This window comes from Jaculus jaculus, chromosome 10 (assembly GCF_020740685.1).
Source record: "Jaculus jaculus isolate mJacJac1 chromosome 10, mJacJac1.mat.Y.cur, whole genome shotgun sequence".
In the NCBI taxonomy this organism is placed as follows: Eukaryota; Metazoa; Chordata; class Mammalia; order Rodentia; family Dipodidae; genus Jaculus; species Jaculus jaculus.
The window spans coordinates 10751052-10765227 of NC_059111.1; the positions used below are offsets into that span (position 1 = coordinate 10751052).

The 14176-nt window shown below is 39.1% G+C and overlaps 1 protein-coding gene across 6 annotated transcripts in view; it reads left to right on the top strand.

The window, feature by feature from the left end:
* Usp3 (ubiquitin specific peptidase 3) overlaps positions 1-14176 on the top strand; it is a 90712-nt gene that overhangs the window by 39261 nt on the left and 37275 nt on the right. For 5 of the 6 annotated variants that reach the window (XM_045160241.1, XM_045160245.1, XM_045160243.1 and 2 more), the window contains one exon: positions 455-586. The exons of the other annotated variant lie outside the window; for it this stretch is intronic. In XM_045160241.1, coding sequence (XP_045016176.1) covers positions 455-586 — 132 coding nt within the window. The remainder of the gene's footprint in view (positions 1-454; positions 587-14176) is intronic. 6 annotated transcript variants of the gene reach the window in all.

The following is a 14176-nucleotide window of genomic DNA, read 5'->3' on the forward strand; positions in this document are numbered from 1 at the left end:
AAAATTATTCTGCTTCCTGTTTGACTTGCACATTTTAGATCAAGCAACAACTCCATCATACAGCCATATGGCAAATACTGGATTAGTTTCATTTACAGAGTTACAAGCTAGGGGTTAGCAATCTGAGAACAATTTGGAAGGGAAAAAAAGAGGTAAAGAAAGCATCAGCATAGGAGTTACCAAGTGATAACAAGTTAACAAGTATCCTTGGTATTAAAACTGATTTGCCTAGGTAATGCCTTTCTTTGTGTGGCCCTAATCTAGTTCCCAATTAAAAATTGACTGGTATTTAATTGCAAAATTGAATATGCTATTAAGTATTTAGCTTAATAAATCACCAAATGATTAAAAGTTCTTAAGTTCTTTCTCATTTTAATAATGACAATTTTATTGTCTTTACAACTTTAATTTCCAAAGCAATACTTAAAGAAAACTTTCCTTTGGTTTTTGTAAGGTATGTGAATGGTCATGCAAAAAAACATTACGAAGATACACAAATACCCTTAACCAACCATAAGAAATCTGAAAAGCAGGAGAAAGCTCGGCACACAGTGTGTATGGATTGCAGCAGCTACAGTACATACTGGTAAGTTAATATTTTCTGGAAATGGTATTTTCCACAATGTACACAAGTACGTTCTTAAAATTTTTAGCTTCTGTGAAAGATTGTTTGATAACCTTCCCTGTCTCAGTGTCATTATTCTCTTCTACTTCCTTAGTGGTACATGTCAAGAATTGAGAGTTACCATTTCAGACTTCATTTTTTTTTTTTTTTAAGAACCTCATACCTTGAGAAGAGATTGGAGATTGGAGATGGCAACCAGGAGGTGCAGATCTGTAACCCCAGTGCTCTTCAGGCTGAGGCAGAAAGGGTGTGAGTTGGGGGTGGTCCTGAACTACGCAGTGAGATGCTGCTTCCAAAAAAAAAGATACACCTTGTCTTGTAATAATATACATGTCCATTTAATTTCATGTAGTTGATAGTAAAATACCTATTTTTGTGACTTAGAATGGGTTATTTAGGATACAGACAATGTTTAATAATTCATATCTACTCGGTATTTGCAGACTAGTGTGATTAACTTTGCTTTGAAGGAAATTTCTTTCCTTGACCAATGAATCATGATGAACAATTCTTGTTTTAATCAGGTTACTCTCAATTCTAAGTGTTGCTGACATTGAAGGAGAAAAGACATGTAAAGGATCCCCGTAGTGATATTTATTTATTTTCCAAACAAACCTTAATGTTACATGGAGGCAGTATTCAGCAGAAATTGGGATTTAAGCCGGGCGTGGTGGTGCACATCTTTAATCCCAGCACTTGGAAGGCAGAGGTAGGAGGATTGCCGTGAGTTCGAGGCCACCCTGAGACTCCATAGTGAATTCCAGGTTGGCCTGGGCTAGAGTGAGACCCTACAAAAAATTGGGATTTAAAGTCCAAATATCTTTTTTGTTTATTTGTTTGCTCACTTTTGAGGAGGTACTTGAGACAGGGTATTGCTATTGTGGCTCAGGGTTGGTGTTTCAGCTTCCTTCCCCCCAAGCACTGGGCATGCGCCATCACTGCTGCCATCTAAGCATCACACTTCTCAGCCACTCTTTCTACTGAAGTCCTTTCTATAACCGTCCTTTGTTGACGATTGTAGAAACTGCCCGTCAAAAGGAAGCAAGAAAGGTCAGTGATTTTCTGGGACTTTAAAACTTTTACAGGATTAACATAGTTAAAATTTGCCTATTGAATAAGCCCTAGAAAGATTTAAGTGATTCAGATACAACTCTTTCAGTGACACTTTATCTACAAGGTTCATGCTTGACCTGGAAGACAGCAGCTAGAGGTAGGTAGAGTTTCTGTAAAAACGAGTCTTTTGGGATTTTCACTTGAAGAGGACTGCTCACTTGGTTATTTGTTCTTGTGGACAATCCTTTTTGCCAGAGCTAAACATTAGCCAGGCTGGTGCTGGGGTTCAAACTCATTCCTGGAGCATGCTATGCAAGCTCTCTATCCCTGAGCCACATTTCAGCTCTTCATTAGTCTGTCTCCCCGCCTCTTTACCTTAGGAAATTTATATTCTAGAATGATACAGCTAACTGATGTACAGAACCTTGTGTTTTTGTTTCTTCTGCAGAGATGGGAAAATTCAGGTCATTCTTGACGTATCAGTCTCACAATCCTTGTCATAGGTTATTTTGTCCTATGGATTGAAAGTACTCATCCGTGGTTTTCAGTTAGTGATAGCATGAAATGTTTAAAGGGAGCTTTAAAACCACAACTAAATCTCTGTGTGGTTAAAAAAAAAAGTTTGTGACTTTTTAATTTTTTTGCTTATTAAAATTCTGAGAAAGATTAGAGAGATGGCTTAGTGGTTAAACGCTTGCCTATGAAGCCTAAGGATCCCGGTTCGAGGCTCAGTTCCCCAGGACCCATGTTAGCCAGATGCACAAGGGGGCCCACGTGTCTGGAGTTCGTTTGCAGTGGCTAGAGGCCCTGGTGCGCCCATTCTCTCTCTTTCTCTCTCTCAGCTTCTTTCTCTCTCTGTCACTCTCAAAAATTAAAAAAATTTCTGAGAAAATTGTAACTCTCTGAGGAAATTTTAAGGATCATCTTACCAGAGTGGAATTATATACACAGGACTCCAAAAAATACAGATTGTATGTTTAATGGCTCTGCATTTAGGGGAATACTTTGGTTAACTAGAAATGTGTATTTAATTTGTTTTATATTGATAAAGTTTACTAACGTACGTATCATTTCCTGGATGAGTTGAATTAGCTTGAAAATCTTGAGCCCTGGGGGAGAACATAGCATGGCAGAAGCTTCTTGGCTTCTTGCCAGGCTTTTGTGTGACGTTCTACCAAGCTGCAAGTATGTGCGCTCCAGAGCTTCTGAAAGCAGGAGAACCACAGTTGGTTAGTCATGCTCTATTGCCTCATTTGACAGGAATCACCCAGTAACATTACAGTAGCACCCTAACAGGAATTTGTGATTGTTTGAGCTAATGAAGCTATCGTGTGGATTAATACTTCCCTCTATACCGTGCCTGTTACTAAGAAACAAAAAGATTTATTCTGTTGGGGGCAGGGTTGTATTATGTTCCAATGGCATTTAGTAATTTTTAGTTGAACTTGTGAATTTTTCTTGTACATCAATTTCCTATGGTTAGATTGAATGATTGGGTTCGAAGGTAAAAAAATTTGTGTATTTGATTATTAAGTAGTTTGACTTTTAGCTAACTAGTTTCCCCTCTCTCCTCTTCCTTTCCTTATTTCCTTCCTTAACTCCCTCTCTTCCTGTTCCTACCTTCCTAACCCTTCCTCCCCTCCCCTCCCCTCCCCTCCCCTCCCCTCCCCTCCCCTCCCCTCCCTCCCTCCTTTCTTTCTCTTTCCTTCCTTCCTTCCTTCCTTCCTTCCTTCCTTCCTTCCTTCTTTCTTTCTTTCTTTCTTTCTTTCTCATGCTAGATAAGCACTGTGTTCAGTGGAACTATATCCTCAGCCTTTTCCCCCTTTTTCCTGTATGTGTGTCTATGCATGTGGAGGCCATAGGTTGACATTAGGTATCTTCTTCACTTGTTCCTTAGTGTATATTTTAATTTAATTTTAATTAAAAAAATATTTGCAAAGAGTGAGGGAGGGAAGGAAGGAGAGAGAAAGAGAGAAGGAGAAAGAAAATGGGTGCGACAGGACCTCTTGTCATTGCTAACGAATTCCAGATGCACGCACCACTTTGTGCATCTGGCTTTACATAAGTATTGGGGAATCAAACCCAGGCCTTCAAGCAAGTGCCTTTAACCACTGAGCCATCTCTCTGGCCCTTCCACTGCATCATCATCATCATCATCATCATCATTGTTAGAGATAGAATTTATAACCTAGACCTCACTGATTCAGCTAGGCTATCTATCCAGCAAGCCCCAGGGATCCTCTTGTCTCTGCTTCTCTAGCATTGAGATTACAGATGCACACTACCACACTTGGCATAAAAATGTGTGTGCTGGGGATCACACAGGTCCTCTTCTTGCATAGCAAGCATTTTGCCTGCTCAGCTATCTCCCAATCCTCCCCTCCCTTTCTCTCCCCTCCCCTCTTCCTTCCATTCTTCCATTGGAGACAGGGTCCTGCTCAGACTGCCCAAGCTGGCCTTGAATTCACTCTCTGTAGCCCAGGCACACTTTGATTTTACAGTGCTTCTGCCCTCGCCTTCCAAGTGCTGATATTAGAAGCATGGGTCACCATGACCAGCTCAGAGCCCCTCAGCCCCATTTACTTAACAGGGTGCACTCTAGTGTAAGATACTCCGAGGCTTACATTTCTTCTATCCCTCTTTTCTTCTGAGAGAGTCCTGTCTTTCCTGTTCTTCGCATGTCCTCTGTGAGGTTCTCACTGAACTCCACTCCCTGCAGCTCGTTACAGCTGCATGTAGTCTCTCTTGGACTGGTAATGCTTATGCTTTCCTACTGCATGTTAGTTATTTGTAAATGTCTTTGGGGACTGTAGAAACCATATCCTGAATGTTTGTATTTTCCCTAGTGTCTCATAGACTGGGCAGTGTTACGTTTGAATGATTGAGGTCTAGGGGTGTTGCTCAGTGTTAAGTCTTGCCTAACATGCATGAGACCCTGAGTTTAATTCTCAATACTGAGAACAAAAAAGAAAATACTTAAAAGAAAAAGATTGAATTTCTTTAGGTATCTTCCAGAAATAGGCAAGACTACACCAAATCTTTAATACTGTGTTTTGAAGAGAGAACGACAGGACATTTTCCCACAAAAACTTAAAATTCATTTTCCCCTCAAGATGGACACTGTTGTGGGCAGCCTCCCTTTAGTTCTGATATAAGCAGGGCACCCAGAGAGGAAGGACATGCTGTATTAACTAAGTAAACAGCATAAAGTAGGTCACTACTTCAAAAGAGGGAAAGCACTACCAAAAGGAATAGTTCTGATTTGACACAAACCCACTCCTTGAGGAGATAAAACAGATTAACATTAACTGAGAGGTAATGAAGGTTTCAGTAAAAATGAAAGTCTTCCGCACATTTTCATACAAGGGCTATGTTCAGTTTATTGTTTGTAATGTTTCCTCCCCTCCCATTCAGTTCCTTTCCCTAACAATACAAATGGAATTGCACATGGTATACATTGTTATGATCAAAAAGAAGCTAAAATCAAAATTAGAAACTATTATATAAGTAGACATTTGAAGTTAATAGATTTCAAGTACAAACAGTTTCTTTTTTATTATTTATTTGAGAGACAGAGGGGAAGAGAGAGGCAGATAGAGAATGGGTGCACCAGGGCCTTCAGCCGCTGCAAATGAACTCTAGATTCATGCACCACCTTGTGCATCTGGCTTACATGGGTTCTGAGGAATTTAACCTGGGTCCTTTGGCTTTGCTGCTAAGTGCCTTAGCCATTAAATTCTCCATACAGTCCCTAAACAATTTCTTGATGTCTAGCAGACAACCTAGGTTTTTATCAGTTATCACCAAGAGCTGAATTTCTGAGAATGAAGAGTAATGAAAATATAAGCAAATTACTAGGGCTGAAGAGATGACTTAGTGGTTAAGGAGCTTGCCTGTGAAGTGTAAAAACTCATGTTCAAATCTCCAGATCCCACGTAGCCAGAAGCACAGTGATGCAAGCATGCCGTGTGTCAAATGCACACACAAGGGGCACATGTGTCTGGAGTTTGTTTGTAGTGGCTGAAGGCCCTGGTGCTCCCATTCTCATTCCCTCCCTCCCTCCCTCCCTCCTCTCCCTCCCTCCCTCCCTCTCCCCCCCCCCCCCCTCTCTCTCTCTCTCAGTCAAAATCAATTCTAAAAATTATTAGACTGTCTTCCTTCTGAAAGAAATACTATGAAAGCCGGGCATGGTGGTGCACGCCTTTAATCACACACTTTGAGTTCCAGGCCAACCTGGAACTATAGAATGAGTACCAGATTAGCTTGGGCTAGAGTGACTCTATCAAGAAATACACCCCCCCCCAATAAAAAAAGAAAAAAAAAAACACTTTTATCAGAGCTGGCACTTGTCTGCTTTTAACAAAGGATGTGTATTTTCTCTGCAAGTGTTCTTCTAATTTTCCATAATTTTGATATTTGAGGGCAAGACATCAGAAATCAATAAGAGAAAATTTAAACATATATTTGTTTTCTGAAGACATTCTTTTGGCTCTTAACTTTTATAAATTTGAAGCATGAAATCATTAGAACACCAGCTTGCTTTTATTTCTCATTAACTTTCATAATAAAAAGAACAATTTTGATTTATAAAACTCAGTAAATTATCTATGTAAATGAAAAGGAATGAAACTTAGGAAACTTATCCACTTTATAAGGAGACTTTTCTACATAAAAAGTGTTCTCTATTACTGTACATGACTTACTATATAAACTTTGTAGCCAGTAAATTATAAAAATGTTTCTTTACTGTTGTTAAAATATTTAAGGTTTGCCAGGCATGGTAGCGCATGCCTTTAATCCCAGCACTTGGGAGGCAGAGGTGGGAGGATCACTGTGAGTTGTAGGCCACCCTGAGACTTCGTAGTGAATTCCAGGACAGCCTGGGCTAGAACAAAACCCTACCTTGAAACCCCCACTTCCCCCCCCAAAAATTCAGGTTCATTTGTATGGTGATTGGTTTTGATGAGTGGAGAGTTGGTTGTTTGGTATATTTTCCAAGTTCATCAGTAATTTTAAGACCTGGGTAACTTCAGTAATGCTAACAACAGGAATGGGGGAAAAAACACCTTGGAATTTTAAAGCTGAGAAAGTGATAATTTTTACTGTTTGAAGTATGATATATATTTTATTTAATAACTAGTAATTGAGTAACTAGTCAGTAATATAACTGAGAAGTTGAATATTTTTGGTTTACTTCATTTTGTTTATTTATTTTAAAAAAACTTTATTTATTTGAGAGGGAGAGAGAGAAAGTGGTAGAGAGAGAATGGGTGCACCAGGGCCTCCAGCCACTGCAAATGAACTCTAGACACATGTGCCCCCTTGTGCATCTGGCTTATGTGGGTCCTGGGGAATCAAACTGAGGTCTTTTGGCTTTGTAGGCAAATACCTTAACCGCTAAGCCATCTCTCCAGCCCATCTTATTAATATGAATTTAAATAGCCATTTGTGGCTAATAACTGATGCTGAATTAGTATGTCCTCAATTTATGAAAATTGAGGAGCATTGAGTACATTCATTGTATGAAACTTTGAAAATGTTAAGACAGTCTGATAGAAACTTCAAAGAGAGAATAAGCCAACCTCAAAATAAAATAAAATTTTAGTTAAGAATAGTTGGTGGGCTGGAGAGATGGATTAGCAGCTAAGGCACTTGTCTGCAAAGCCTAAGGACCCAGTTTCAGTTCCCCACCACCCACAGAAGCCAGATGCACTATGTGGTGCATGTGTCTGGAGTTTGTTTGAGTGAGTAGAGGCCCTGGTGAGCCCATTCTCATGTTCTCTCTCTCTCAAATAAATAAATAAGTTATTTATTATTTATATTACTACATACACACACACACATACCTATGAAGCCTAAGAACCCAAGTTCAACTAGGACCTATGTAAACCAGATGCACATGGTGGCACATGTGTCTGGAGTTCATTTGCTGTGGCTAGAGGTCCATTGTCCCCTCCCATAAATAAATAGGTCAAAATAAAATATTTAAAAAATGTTTTAAAGCTAGTTAAAAACAAAAAGCCCAGGCAAAGTAAAACTTACTTTAGTAAAATTACATGACTTGCTCCTTCATGATACTGGGTAGTATTACAGAATTTTAGAACAGGTAGTATGTTAGATTCCCTAAATTATCAGTGATATATAGTAGAAAAATAATGCAAATCACATGCAATTTTAACTTTTATAGTAGCTACTTATGAAAACAAAAAGATATAGGTATAATTAATTTTAATATCTTAATTAACCCAGTATATCTATAATGTTACCATGGAAGCTTGCACTCAATGTAAAGTCATTACTAGGGCAAGTTTACAGCCTTTCTTAGGAAATCTTTGAAGTATGTGTGAATTTTACACTTATAGCACATCTCAATGCAGATGCTGAAGTCTTACCTGAAATATTTGGTCTGTATGAGTCCTCAAAACCAGCAGTTAAAGAAAGTAGATTCACATTATTCCAAACATTAAATTGGGCTGGAGAGATGGCTCAACAATTAAAGGCACTTGCTTGTAAAACCTGATGGCCTAGCTTTGATTTCCCCAGTACCCATGTAAAGCCAGATGCACAAAATGGCACATGTCATGTGCCTAGAGTTCATTTACAGTGGCAAGAAGCCCTGGTTCACCCATACACACACACACTCTCTCTCTCTCTTCCTCTTTCTCTACCCAGGTTGAATTCCCTAGTACCTGTATAAGCCAGATGCACAAGGTGGTGCATGTGTCTGGAGTTCATTTGTAGTGGCTAGAGGTCCTGGTGCAACCATATTCATCCATTCATTCTCTCCCTCATTCTCTCTCTCTCTCTGCCACTCTTTCAGATACATAAATCATAGATACATAAATTTTTTTAAAAAGTCTTCCAGGGCCAGAGAGGAAGTTAAGGTACTTGCATGTGGAGTTTAATGACCCAAATTTGATTCCTCAGGACCCACGTAAAACCAGATGTACAAAGTGGCGCATGCATCTGAGGTTGTTTTGCAGCTGCTGGAAGCCCTGGCATGTCTGTTCTCTCTATCTCTCTTGTATCACTACTTGCAAATAAATTAACAAGTAAAAATTATTTTTTAAAAAAGTCTTCCAGCTGGGCATGATGGTGCACACCTTTGATCCCAGCACTTGGGAGGCAGAGGTAGGAGGATCACCATGAGTTCGAGGCCACCCTGAGACTACATAGTGAATTCCAGGTCCGCCTGAGCTGCATGAAACCCTCCCTTGAAAAACCAAAAGAAAAAGTCTTCTAGTACTCAGCGTACCAGTTTTTTTTCTAATATGTGCATCTGTGGTGATGACAAAACTGATGTATAAGAACAAACGGTTTGACTTAAAAGCAAAACTTAGCAAATTATAAAACATTTATTCAAGTAAATCCATGAACTCTTGTGAGATCTTCATGTGCTCTCATGATACAAAAAAAAAGCAAGCCTGAGTTTATTGCAATAAAATTATCCATTGTTTTCTCAGGTTTGCAGTCAAATTTTTTTTTTCCCCCGAGGTAGGGTCTCACTCTGGCCCATGCTGACGTGGAATTCACTATGGAGTCTCAAGGTGGCCTCAAACTCCCAGCAATCCTCCTACCTCTGCCTCCCGAATGCTGGGATTAAAGGCGTGTGCCACCATGCCTGGCTTTGCAATCAATTTTATAAAAGGCTATTAAAATTAAAATCCACACATTTATGTTGAAAATTTGTGAAATTATTATGAATTTGTGTTGTGGAAAGTTTGAGGTTTTGTTGTTGGATGTAGGGTCTCACTCTAGCCCAGGCTGACATGCAGTTTACTCTATAGCTTGAAGCTGACCGTGTACTCAGTGATCCTTTTACCTCTGCCTCCTGAGTGCTGGGATTAAAGGCATGTGCCACCACTCCTGGTGAAAGTTGGAGTTTTAATATAAATTCTTGTGCCTGGTTAGCTAGGTCACAGTTAAGCTACTCTCCTAGTGGATCATCTGATGTCATTCATTTACCTACAGTGGGGTACAGGAAAAAGACACAAATCAATCTGAGATGTCTAAAGAGCTCTTCTTGTTTTTATTCTTTGAATGATGAATATTTATGTTTCTTTTGTAAGAAGAAAATAATTTTTTTTTTTGAGGTAAGGTTTCAGTCTAGCCCAGGCTAACCTAGAATTCACTGTGGAGTCTCAGGGTGATCTTGAACTCACAGCAATCCTCTAAATTTCTGCCTCCCGAGTGCTGAGATTAAAGGCGTGTGCCACCATGCCCGGCTGCTTTTTAAATAATATCTTGGTTTGTAGCTCAGGATGGTCTTCAACTTAGTTCTTCCTGCTTCCGCCTTCTAACTGTTGGCATTAAAGGTATATGCCAACATACCTGGCCTGTTTCAAGAAAATCTTAAAAGTTAACAGCATGATAAATCATTGCACATTCTTCCACAACCTAAACAACCAACATTAGCAAAGAATATGTGGTTATTAATGTCTTTGTTTTCTACTCACTGTGCCAGCTCCATAAACTTGTGATGACTCTTAGCATTTATGTATTTATACTGAGCTGTTTTAATCATTGCCTTCATCATGCAGTCTACCAATCGGCGACAGAGCACAAATATATATATTGTAGTGGAGCAAAACAAAAGGGAAGTAATTTCAAGAAATCTAGATTGTTTTTGATTGAACATGGTCTTGATCAAAACTTTTTTATACTGAGCTGAAAGTGACAGATCTAAAGATATTTACATGAATTTGACTTGTCTTTGGCAGTGCTTGGAATTATCCCAGGGCCTCACACATGCTTGGAAAGCACTCTACTATTGAGCTATACCCCAGCTTGAGATTTTTTTTTTTTTTGAAGGTTGAAAATAGTTAAAGATATTTCTTTGTAAAATTAGAAATCATTTTAAATAAAACATATCCTAAGTATTAATTGGGCAGTATATCTCATCTATAGCTAAAAAAATAAAAGTCCTTACCATTTTTCAAATGTTGACCTGACTGATCTTTAGTATTGTTAGAAAGTTTTTTGGTTTTTTTAAAGATAGGGTCTCACTCTAGCCCAGGCTGGCCTGTAAATTAGGAAGATTTTTTAATTTACTTATGGTTACTGGTGGTCAATTAAAGATCTTTCCTGTGTGGGGAAATGTCCTCTTTAATCTTTCCTCATAATTTTAAATCAGTTTGCTTAATTGAAATAATTTGAGCTTGCATCTGTCTATAGATGGTTTTGTTTCCAAAGTAAGAATCCATGCCATTTTATAGCTAGGTAAAATCACATGCTAAATCCTTAAAAATCATTAACATGTGTTTTTGTTATATATCTAAATTTTGATGTCCCTGATTGTGACTAGTTTCTTCAATTATTATTGACTGAAAAGCAACTTTTTCTTGTGTTAGAATGCATCTTTGAAACATTCTCTTTACTGTTACTTATTTCAAAACTCTTATGTAGTGTTTTAATCTTATTCTGCTATAGCAAATTGCAGTTAACATTCTTTGTTGAATTTATGACATAGCTTCTTTGAGATTTTTCTCTTTATCTGTGCTAGTTTCTGTCTCAATAGTATGTCTTCATTTGAATGTTAAAATTTTTCCATCCTTCAATTTTTAAAAATTTAATTGTTTGCAAGGGTGGGGGGTCGGTGAGAATATGAATAGGTGTGCCAGTGCATAGTGCTACTGCAGTTAAACTCCAGATGCATATGCCACTTTGTACATCTGGTTTTGCATGGGTCCTGGAAATCACCTTTTATTTTTTTAAAACTGAGATTTTTGAGCCAGGCGTGGTGGCGCACGCCTTTAATCCCAGCACTCGGGAGGCAGAGGTAGGAGGATTGCCATGAGTTCTAGGCCACCCTGAGATGACATAGTTAATTCCAGGTCAGCCTGGACCAGAGTGAGACCCTACCTCGAAAAAACAAAAAACAAAAAAAAACTTGAGATTTTTATTGTATGAATATATTGTCTAATGATCATATTCCCATTGGGTTTATATGCCCTCCCCTCCTGCCCTGTTCCACTCAGGTCCCTTCTCAGTGGGATTGTCAGTATTTACTGTAGGCTTATTAATGCACCAGTCAGTCTCTGTGTGTGTAGGGGGCGGGGAGCAATGCCTCCAAATACTCCTTCCCACTCTGGCTCTTACATTGTTTCTGCCCCTTCTGCAATGTTCCCTGAGCCTTGGAAGCCATGTTATAAGTCTCCTTTCCTATTGAGTTCTCAATAGCCCCCGATTTTCTGCTTTGGTGAGTTTTGAGTCTCCTCAGTGTGTACTGCCATCTGTCTAGAGGAGGCCCTCAGGCTGGTGGTGAGACCAGCGCTCATACGCAATCCATTGCTTTGCCTGCAAGTCCCGGCAGCTGCAGTATAGGTGACTTATCTTGTGCTCAGCACTTGGCTTTCTTTCCTTGTCTGCTGATGGGTCTAAGGGTCTTTCATTCTTAATTTTTGAGCTTGCAGAATCTAGTTATACTTAAGTATTTGAATTTAGATCTAAGTTATTATTTGCATAAGTATTCCCGTAACTCCTTCTGTCTGCACAAAACGAAGTAAACATCATACATTTGTGCCGTCATAAAATCATTTGAACTGATTGGTGCTGTGCTTCTGTGTGATGTGGCAGTCACACATGCACCTGGCTGTGGGCTGCACTGAACCCATAATGGAAGGATGAAACAGAAGTGGTCAAGTTGTGTTTAATATAAATTGCTTCTTTGCTCCAGTTGCTATTTAAAAGTTGTATTAAGATCAGTGTTGTTCCTTGGTTGTTACTTTGTCACAATAGCACAGCTCTAGTCTAGAGAACCTTCCTTGGTGCAGTGATGAGAGTGGACTTATCCATCTGGAGAGAGGCACGTTAATCCCAAACAGAGCAAGGTGATACATAAACATGAATTTCCATACAAAACATATTACTTTAACAAGTACAACGTAATTTTTATATTCTAGGCTGAATCCATGTCATACCAAGAAAATACTTAATCACTTATTTAATTCTGAACCTTTAATTCAAAATGTTTTTTTTTTTAACAAAGCAATCACTTGGTGGAGGTTAGAGGGTTACTTCTCAGTGACATGTAGCGGCATTCTGCACACACAGGAGTGATCTGAATTTGCTCTTAGACAAGCCTGAGTGGTTGCAGGGGTGTTTGCTTTAAACACTGAGCACCCTTGTTTCTGTTTTTTGTTTTTTTTCTTCTGTTTGTTTTGTGTTTGGGGGTAGGGTCTCACTGTAGCCCAGGCTGACCTGGAATTCACTGTGCATTCTCAGGCTGGCAGTCCTCCCGCCTTCGCCTCCCAAGTGCTGGGATTGAAAGCGTGCTTTGAGTACTGTTTTGTAGAAACCATAGGCATAAATTTATAGAAACATAAAATGAAAGTGGGAATTAGAGTAACAATGCATTTTTATTCTTCAGGGAAGGTTTCAAGTCCACTGAGGCAGTAAGTACATTAATACCAGATTTACTGCTCTGCAACAAAGAATTAAACCTTTACATTGATTTAATTCCTTTATGTATTTCACATAAAACCAGTACAGAGTTTCTTCTTGCAGTGATAATTTGATCATAGAAAGTAAGATGGTCCAGGTGTAAATGGTTGCTCTTGCTGTCATTAATCTGAAGGGAAATTAACCCTGGGAACTTGGAAAGTGTCCTAAAGACATCCTGATAGACAGCATTGGTGAAGAGTTACTAAGAATGTGTGAAATAATTACATAAGTGACATTGTGGTTAAAATTTTCTAACGCATTCATTTAACATTTTCACTCGTGAATAAACATCACGTACCACGCTTTTGTGTATAATTGGCTTTTTAAAAAACTTACTTTTAAGCTGGGCGTGGTGGCACACGCCTTTAATCCCAGCACTCGGGAGGCAGAGGTAGGAGGATCACCATGAGTTCGAGGCCACCCTGAGACTACAGAGTTAATTCCAGGTCAGCCTGGACCAGAGTGAGACCCTACCCTGAAACACCAAAAAACAAAAAAACAAAAAAAAAACTTGCTTTTCAGCCAAGCGTGGTGGTGCATGTCTTTAATCCCAGCACTCGGGAGGCAGAGGTAGGTGGATCACCGTGAGTTCGAGGCCAGCCTGAGAATACATCGTGAATTCCAAGTCAGCCTAAACCAGAGTGAGACCCTACCTTGAAAAACAAAACCAAAAAAATCTTACTTTTAGCCGGATGTGGTGGCTCACGTCTCTAATCCCAGCACTTGGGAGGCAGAGGTAGGAGGATTGGTGAGTTCAAGGCCACCCTGAGACTACATATGAATTCTAGGTCAGCCTGAACTAGAGTGAGACCCTACCTCAAAAAACAAAATACTTTTGCTCTTCCACTTTCATTTGTTTTTCTAAACTAATTTTACTATATGGGCATTTTTTGGATTCTTTAGAGTTGACCTACTTTTTGCTAATTGCTGTGCTTTCAAAGTTTTGTTTACTCAGAATTCTCTTTTCATTATTTTTTGATAGTTACAAATAAGTGGGTTTATACCAAGCTGCATATTGAAAATAATGTTAAGGCCAGGTGTGGTGGCACAAACCTT